The sequence below is a fragment of the Dermacentor variabilis genome, chromosome 4 (assembly GCF_050947875.1).
Source record: "Dermacentor variabilis isolate Ectoservices chromosome 4, ASM5094787v1, whole genome shotgun sequence".
In the NCBI taxonomy this organism is placed as follows: domain Eukaryota; kingdom Metazoa; phylum Arthropoda; class Arachnida; order Ixodida; family Ixodidae; genus Dermacentor; species Dermacentor variabilis.
The window spans coordinates 33,940,941-33,950,607 of NC_134571.1; the positions used below are offsets into that span (position 1 = coordinate 33,940,941).

The 9,667-nt window shown below is 44.0% G+C and overlaps 1 protein-coding gene across 5 annotated transcripts in view; it reads left to right on the forward strand.

Moving 5' to 3' along the window:
- The window catches only part of LOC142578913 (MBT domain-containing protein 1-like), a 48,357-nt gene extending 39,593 nt beyond the window's left edge, over positions 1–8,764 (forward strand). For all 5 annotated transcript variants that reach the window (XM_075688604.1, XM_075688602.1, XM_075688607.1 and 2 more), the window contains one exon: positions 8,192–8,764. In XM_075688604.1, coding sequence (XP_075544719.1) covers positions 8,192–8,335 — 144 coding nt within the window. In that variant the 3' untranslated portion in view covers positions 8,336–8,764. The remainder of the gene's footprint in view (positions 1–8,191) is intronic.
- Positions 8,765–9,667: the final 903 nt, after the last annotated feature.

Consider the following 9,667-nt stretch of genomic DNA (forward strand, 5'->3'; position numbering starts at 1 on the left):
GCTCTTGCGCTGCGCATAGCGAGACAGTTGTGAGGATTTGTGCTAGCCAGCAATTTTTGGTGTTTAGGAGTAGGCCGAAGGCAATTGGCATAGTACGGTATTTTGCCCCAACTGACTTATTGATTCTGCAAAGTATCTGATTGCTTCTCTCATTGATCGTCATGCGTATACTAGTGACGCAAAACTGTCAATAGTTGATTCACTATAAACTATCAATAGTACTATCGGCACTGCACTATCAATAAATTATGTATAATCACGTGACATACCGCACATAAACACTGCAATGTAAACTTGAAGGGGTTTCCCTATTCCCCATTACAGTAAAACCTTGTTAAACTGTACCCGCTTAAACAGTAGTTCTGTGTTAAAAGTAGTAAAGTCAAATCCCCAGCTCAGCGACCATTGAACATAATGCGTTTTGTATCCGCATAAACCGTACCAGCTTATTGCGCACGTGTTGGTTTACACGTAATGTTTGCAATCATATTGGTTGGTTGGCCAGGCAGAAGAACGAGCCTCAGATATCAGAACGGCCTCCAAGCACAAACGCAGAGGGTGCTTGGAAAAGTGAAGCCACATTAACATCTTTTCATTGCCGAGCCAGAGACTGTTGTGCCTGGCTAGTGGTGGCCTGTGTTGTGGCGACGTGCAAGCTAGGACAAAAACCTGGTGCTCAGGATAAAAGAAAAATTGGACATTGTTTGTGCTATCGAACGTGGCATGAAATCGGCACTGGCATGAGAGGGGAATCTACCGTTGACTATATGTGTGGCATTTGGAATGTGAAGGAGAAGATGTTCAGCAGTGCTGCTGTAACCATGAAAACATGTCGACTACGAGGTTCAACTTTTCGAGGTTCGACTTTTCGCAATTGTTGCCTCTGTTATTGCCGAAGTGTCGCCTAACAACAGTGATGAGGACGACACGAAAAGCGACAGCACGGGCGAGTCAGGCCCGACAGTGGCAGAACCTGCACGTTATGTCAGCCTCATGCGGGTGTTTGCTGAGAAGAGGGGGCTGGCGGAAAAGCTGACTCGCAGCCTAAGGGAGCTTGAGGCCACTGTTATCGATGCTAGGCCGCCATGGCATCAAACGAAAATAAGACTTTTTTCGTGCGAAATGAATAAATACTGCATGTTTTTTGCCCTTTCATCACACTCTCCACGAGTTCCGCTCCGCTTTAGACAGGTAAGTGGGTGATTTCACGCTATTTTGGTGGAGCAGTACTACCGTCTAGTACACACTTCTTCCAAGGTCCGAACAACTACAGTTTAATGAGGTTTCACTGTACATGAAATGAGTGTTACAGATGGTCAGTTATTGCAATATTGTTGGTAATATCACTAGCTAAGAATTACACAACTATCAATAGGATTGTCTATAGTTTCATATTAAAATATTGTGATACAGTTCATGCCTGTCTGTATTATTAATGTAATTAATTCCACTTTTGATGGACTCTACTATTGACAAACTATTGTCCACAACAGACAAAGTTTTGGGCAATTGTTTAGATGAGGCATATACAGCATACTTTGCTGCAGCAGCACGTGCATGCTGCAGTGCATCACGCGCAACTTTTTCTGGTCACATGCAGAATGGACATTGCGCCAAGCCGCTAATGCATTTGTACAATTACCGCGTAAATCGCTTTTTATTTATTTATTTATTTTACTTTAAAGTATTTCTTGCTTTTGCAACTGTCTTCCGATTCCAATAATGAAACACTTAACAGCGGTATGTGAAGGTTCGTCTTTTCAGAATGTGTCACAGACCTACTTTTAAATAGAATCGGCTATGGATATAGTGGAGATTTTTTGCTGCATTATAAGAGCTTATTTTAATGGAAAATCAGTTCTGCAGAAGCCTGCAAGGTCAAGGAAGGTTGAAGAAAGGGAAAAATTGTCATTCACCCAGATTGCCGTAGCAATCTACAAAGGAAACCCATATAGGTGTCTCGGGAAGCTTTGCAATTCAAGAACAAAATTGTCCTGCTCTGGGGATCAACGCCCGTTGGACACCTGCCGACTGAGTAGTGCTATCAAAAGTCAAAGTTTACACTATCATTAGTCAATTTACCAATAGTTTTGCATCACTTGAATATACACTTATAACGACAGTGAAAAGCACCGTCTGAGATTGCCGTCATCTTGAAGTGTTAACACAAAAATAGTGTGCCAGTGTTGTCAGTGTGTAGGTTAAAAAAAATTGACACAAAAGGCACATTTGGCATTCCAACAAGTGCATTAAATTGACATCGCTGTTCGCTGACATCCTGCTGACATCCTGTAAGTTGCGTGGCTGACACTGATATAGTACTATAGGTACGAAAAGAAAATGTAACTTCTTACCCTTGATGCTTGCTTGAAGTTAAGCACTAGCTAGTAGAAAAAGAAGTAGCAGTGCATGACTTCATCCTGTGTCTGTGTTAGTCCATAGATTAGTGTGTTTTGACTTCAAGTGCTGGAAAGCTTCATGGATAGGATCCTGCTGGTGGTTTTATAAAAAACTGCACATGTATATTTTTCGTTGTGATAAATTTGAATAGATAAACAAGAACTTAGAGCATTGTGTCCCAAGAAATTGACATTAAAGTCAGCACACAAATGTTTAATTTAGTGTATGAATAATTTCTAACATTTATTTATTTTTTTTCTTATTCAGAGTCTGCTCTCAGCACAGAAAGTGGTGTCATGCGCATACTCCAACACTGCTTCTCTCCCCACACACATGAAATACATTTCAGTATTTGGTTCTCTTTTTAACTGCTTTCTGCTTGTTAATTGCAATCTTTCTTTCTTTCTTTCTTTCTGTTACTGTCTTGCTAACTTGCTGCTAAAATTGTTTGGCTGAGGCTTTTACATTTTAACCTGTGCACTATGGTTAGACACTGCATGCTGATTTTTTTTTTTTTAGTATGTTACGTTTTATTATGACCTACAAGTACACAGGTGGGGTAATTGCTATAATAACTCAACATGTTCTCCAGTGACTAGGGTCAGAATGAAGGAAACACTTGTGTACCATGCTTTGGGTGCACATTACGTAACCCCGGGCTGTCGAACTTGATCTAGAACTCCACTACAGCATTCCTTATTTCTCGTAACTCACTGTCCTCGTAACTCACAATCAAAAGGCCCCTCACTGTGTTATCTATCTCATATTATTATCTGTGTTATCTATCTCATGATGTCCATTTCACAGGAATTTGACCCACCACAGTAGCTGAGTGACTATGGCATTGTGCTCCTGAGCTCAGGATCGCAGGTTCAATTTTGGCTGGGGCAGCTTCATTTCGACCAGGTCAAAATGCAAAAACACTCGCATACTTAAATTTAGGTGCAGGTTAAAGAACCCCAGGCGGTCAATATTATTCCAGAGTCCACTACATTGTGCCTCATAATCGTATCATGGTTTTGGCACGTAAAACCTTGGAATTTAATTAATTTTTTTTACAGGAATTTGAGGGAATGGTGGCTTCCATCTGTTATACAGTCAACGTCCAATTTTTCTGACTTCCTAGAGGCCGCGAAAACGTCCGGAGAATCAGGCAGTCCAGGAAAAAAACGAATGCATATCTTTTACAGCCCTCAAGGGCTCAGGTGACGGCATAGGTGACGGCGGGTACACGCGTGTATAATCAAGGAGTACATGCCGAGTCCCGAGACAATGACCCTTCCCACTCTTTGTATGCTTTCCTGCAATACTTCGTGTATGCTTCACTGCGTAACATTTCTGTATTGAGGTGAGGCTGACTTTCAGGAACGGGCACTTAACAACGCGTCATGCTTTATGAGATTCCAAGACATTGGCGAGGAATACAAAGGCGGAGTTGGCGCCATTGCTAACAACGGCAAATTGTTTCAATGAAAAATAAGGCATCGAACAGAAAGAAGCTTGGTAGAAAACGTCAAAGTAGCTAGGCCTAGCGTTGCAGCGGATCTGCGTGCGAGAGTGCCGATTCGAGGAAGCGAAATAATTAAATGCATACGGTGGTGGTTACGGTTAATGCCGTGTCGGACCTGCGGTCATGGCAAAAGGTCCGGAAAATCGAACAATGAAAGTTCTTTTACGTCCGAAATTTAAGGCGTTCTTAGTTTTCAGCATAGCCTTAGCTGCTTTTGTTCCATTAAGCCACATTTAACTAACTATATATTGACTCTATGGGGTTTGTGGTGGTGCTGCGAAGGTGTCCGAAAAATCTTGCGTCTGGAAAATTGGTCGTTCATTATTCCATTTATAAATTGCGTTGCTTCATTTTTATAGGTTTCCCCTGCTTTCTTTGCCCTACCAGCCACCTGCTCCTTCATCACAAGTTTCGTGAAGTCTTTGTCATTGTCTAAGATATTAGGGCAGTTTCTTTTCTCCTCGTCAAAAAAGCTTGTACTTTAGTGTTATGTGTCTAAAAAAGCGGTTTTAGTCTTTCTTCATGAACTTTACTGCAATGTACGCAACTTTCAATGACGCTCAAATGTAGCAGACTCTTTCCCTGTCACCTCCCACGACCATCTTGGCAACCTCATTTCAGTCATTTGCACTGTATAGATACCATACTTGTCTCTTGCGATTGCTTCAGCTCAGAAAATAAAGCAGCTACGATAAAAAGCCTTCAGTCACAGAAGCATAATAATATAGTGACTTAAGTTGCAGAAAGCATTCTTCGATGCCATGGCAGTTCTGCCTATACTGCCATTGCATTCAGCAACGAAAGTAACTTGAAGCTCATAGGAACAATGCCCAGACATAAATTTGTTTTGTCACGTCTTCTCCTGCTGGTTTCAGCCTCTTGGCGTGCTCTGAAATTGATGTCGCTGAAAGTGGTCTTGTCCAGTTATATGATGCTCCCTGTCTGCCACTGCCAGCTTTGAAATGTCGCTCTGAAGCGTGCCTACCATACTTTGCCTGTGAGACGCACGCTGCACTTGCTTGTGGACCCACTGCAGCACTGACGTGGTGTTAGCCGCACAGTAAAGCCCACTATTATTTTGAATTGTCACACCTTGCACCTTTTAGTAAATTTTGCTTGCACTGCACCGTCCTGTCAACCTACTTGCATACCTCAATTGTTTTGGTCCCTGCGCTGAATTGTGGAATACTTTTTTGGGACAGAGGCTCCCAATATGCTCATCGGGGCTGCTGTCAATTCCATTGCTGGCGCACACTGCTGCTTGCACAGCCACATGCATCTCTTTGCTGTGCTTAGTACAATCCTCTGCTGAACTTTGGTAGGAAATTTTCAAAGTGGCAAAGCGGAAGGTCACTGTTGCCTTTGAACGGGAAACATTTGTAACATATTTTTTACGCATGTTTCGCGCGTTGTTGCCTGGCATCAGCATGTTTATTTTGACTGTGCTATGATTTTGGCTGAAGTATGTCACACACAATTACTGGCATCATGGTCGAATTATGCTCATTTTGACTGTGATAATGCTGTCATTGCCTGATGTTAAATGAACACTCTGCAACATTAAGTGACAGATCTTGCCATGGCAAAAACGTATGTTGAAAATATGTTCTGTGTTGTTGCCACTTTAGGCCTTGTGAGCTACCATGTTGGCTTAGTGGGAATGGCATTCTGTTGCTAAGCGTGTCATAGGATGTGGGGGTTCCACTCTGCGTGCGGCTAGGGCTGAAGGCAAGCTCCGGATCTAGCCCCGCACAGTCGCTCCGTGGTACTCCCCAACCCGTAGTGCGGGTATCGTGGCTACGTCGGGTTCAAACGAATAGGGCAACCAGCGGCGTCAACTGTAACAACGTTTATTGCTACCAGCAATAGAGAAGACTGGCAGAGGGAAGTCCTCTCTGCTATAAGCAATAAATAGGCTTGTCGCATTGCCTGGAGTAGTCAGGCAAACGAGGTCACTCACGGGTTGCGGCAAGTGATCCAGTCCCGCAGCTTAGGTGTCTGGCGTCAGAGAGAGAGGGTCTCCTCTGGTGGCGCAGTTTTATGCTTTTGTACCTTTTGCGAGGGGAGGTCCCACTCGCCTGCTGGATATGTCTCCTTTTCCCGCGAGCCGGGTGGGGAAAAGGGGTACGCGCGTCACGAGAGCGACGGAGAACGGGAGGGCGCGTAGTGCTTCTCCCTTGTCTACGCTGGCTCGAGGCGTCTGCCACGTGTGAACGGAACGACGCGAGTATGCAGGAGGTAATGGGAGTGAGTGCCCCCCACAAGGTTCAGCTTCCAGCTGCGGTGACCACATTTCAATGGAGGGAATGTGAAAGTGCTCAAGTAATGGGATCTCAGTGCACATTAAGAACTCAAATGGCCATGTTAAATGTGGGACCTTCCCCACTGAGGCATCCTACATGGCCAAACTGTACTTCAAGTTGTTAGGCCCATTCAGTTATCATATTAGGCTGCATTTCATGCAGGAAAGTATGAAACAGGAACAGCTGAAGTTAGTGTTGTTACAATTTACTTTTGCATGCTAGTCTGCTCAATTTATTGCCAAATGCTAGACTACTTATGGGCATATACGAACATGCATTTGCCAGATACTGTGCGAACCACATTGCGATTTTCTGGACTGCTGGGACCATACCTTTGAGATAGAGATAGCGACACTTTTCAAAGGCGTCAAGCCTGCTCCTTAGCGTGCAGCTTTGCGTGGTTTAGTATAAAATGTTCCGGGCCTCGTCAAACATTTTGTCAGAACATGGTAGTTCATCTTCTGAAGGTGTTCTGCCTAAACGTTGTGCTATCTAATGGTGGCATTGACAAATACCGGATGCAAATTAGGTACTCCACAGTTTCCAGTGTAATCACTTCTACAGCGAAGCTCTTAACGGGCCCCTCACAAGGTCTGGCCATCTTGAGCTGACAAGCGCCATGCATGCAATGCGCACTAACTATTCCATCTTCTAAACTTTACATCACTATGCGCCGTGGAAAGAGCTTAAATTTCAAACCGAATGCCCTTTGCCCTTTTCCTAATGGGCACTGCGCTCCCAGCCGGAGAGTCGACGTATATCGCACAAGTGTGCCTACGTACATTACACTGGCGTGACATCGCTCGTAGTGACACGCGACTTCGAGAGTTATTAAAAGTAACATCTGTTATTTGTGTAATCCGTTGCTTCATCAGATGGATTAAAGTTTAGAGAAATAATAGAACACATAAACCAAATGTCTGCGTGTACTTGTTTTACTTCTCACCGCAGCAATATCGATGTACTTCCGTTTTTTTTGCTTCATCCCATGTCATGCAGTCGCGTGCACAGACAAAGTGTAATTTTCTAGCGTGTTCCAGCGTGTGATCATGCTCTATGAATCACTTGTATCTGCCTCAGTGTTCACGTAGCACTAACTCATAACGCTAGTCAGGTGTTCCTGTGCACAGCACGCAAAATTGTGTGCTGCATAAAAAACAAACACAATAGCTTGCGCACGACGCCATCGGCGAAAGTGCACTGCGCAAAAAAAAAGAGAGAGAAAAAAAGGCAGGGCCCATGATGTATGCGTCACGCGATCCTCGAGCTCCGGTATGGGAGAATGCAGGGATGAAATTTCGCTTGCGGAGGCTAGACGGGGCAAGTGGAGAGATTCACTCTTGGCAGTGGCTCTCACCTCCTGAAATCATGGGTTCACGGCAGTGAAATATTTCTATCTTGGCTACTAATGAACCAATTTGAAAAATTACTGTGGCAGAACACTCACTAGAGAGCACATACCAACTTCCAGCGTATAACTGATATTTGCTATGTGGCGTGGTGAGGGGCCCTTTAAGGGGAGTTCCAAGGGGTGGCGACATACTCAGTATCAAATGTTAGTCAACTAACAGCCAGAGTCAGAAATTCTTGCTTTGAAACATAATTATCAGTCATTACAAAATAAAAGTTGCCTTACAATACACCTCTTTCAAACGGATGACAACTTATTTGCATTGTGTTTCTTGCCAGTAATCCGTAATTTTTATTTCTCACATTGTGTTTTACTGGCTCCATGTTGAAGGTCAGCCAGGTGTTTGTACGGCTACAGCAGTGAAAGCTGATGGCACAGTAAGAAAAGCCAGCAGACAGAGCCCTAGTGCTTCCAAAAGGTGTGGGAATCCGCTCGTACAGCGTAGCTGTCTTTGATGTATCAGTTGCTCAGATTGCATACATCTGCAAAAAAAATTTTTTTTTGAGGGCCATCTCAGTGTGCATGACCCATAACACCTTGCCATGCCTGTGACCTCTTTGCCTGCAGAAGGTTGACGGAGCGCAACTCCTGGAGCTGACCAAAGAATCTGTCATGGCCCTGACCGACATGAAGGTGGGGCCTTCGCTCAAGATCTTCGACCTGATTCAGCAACTCAAGGCAGAGTTCAGGGGTAAAGACTGTCTCAATTGAAGCTTCCCGAAGGAGAGGCCTGCCACTTTCTTTAGCCCACAAGGGGGTTGCCGAACCGAGGTCAGAAGACAATCCCCACTCCCACTATACCTTTAAAACATAACTTTTTCCTATAATTTTGATTTTGCATCAAAGACGATTGGTTGCACATGTCATGTGCTGCCATTTACACCTGTGTTCTATAGATGAGTGCAATTCATAATGTGCAGAAAAATCATGCATCACTTCCCATCGTGTTTCTGTCATTTGCTGAATGCTACCAAGCAAGCAGCCTTTTTTCCCCCCTTCTTTTCTCTGCCTACCGTCTCCTCTGTGTGTACATTCATTAAGTGCAGTGTCACAGATGCACAGTGCTGGTTGTGAAGCTGTCCACGTCCAAGTTTCACAGAGGAAACCTATTTGCAAATAAAATGAGCCTTTTGAAACAAATGATGTTATGCTCCGTTTTCTTGCCAACATTGCATCGAAGAAAATAGCGGTAGAAACATAGACGAGAAAGGAAGAAGACAGGTCAAGTGCTGACTGCCATAAATTGGTTTTATTCTCATGCGCAAATATATACCTTGAATAGGGACCTTGTGCAAGTGCTGTTTGCATGTAAGAAAGCAATTAAGAGGGCTCGGAAGCGGAAAACATTTCCAATCTGTTAACGAGGCTCCTGTGAACATGAGATATTAGCTAAATGTTATTGCACTGCATGCAGCAGGGAATTTACAGTTGTGTGTCAAGAATAGTGAAATATTGCTTGCTCTCTCTTTTGCGATGCCATCATGCCACGTTGTTGGAGCAGCGGAGCCCACAACAGCTATTGGCTGATCTTGTGATCGTGAGAACATTCTCAGCAATACAATTATTGCTCATTTGAGTGAAATAAGTGAAAAATATGTATGCCTGTGGTCTCAAAAAGACAAAAACCATTTCATCTTTGCACTGCCAGTCTACACAAGACATTAGCACAAGCTCCTGGGCCAGTTTTCAAGTTATACACGACAGTTGCACATAGGCTTCAAGATGAAGAGTGTAGCCTAGATACCGCAGTCGCCATGGGGTGCTGGCACGAGCCGTCTCGCCGTAAATCTTGTTGCTGGGACGTTCAACCTTTGGGTGGGGTCAGTGAAGCATTGTTCCCTTGTGCCCCCTTGCTGCCTCCCCTGTGTAGCTTTCAGTGCACTAGTGGAAGTGAGAGAAAGCTGCTAGAAAGTCAAGCAACTATGTCTACACTTGCGTGTGCTTGAAAGATGCGAAAAATTTTTGCGGCAGGACATTCGTGAGGTGACAGTTTAATAGTGATGTCATTCTACGATTAGTTAGAAAAGTATTTTGGGGCCCTTT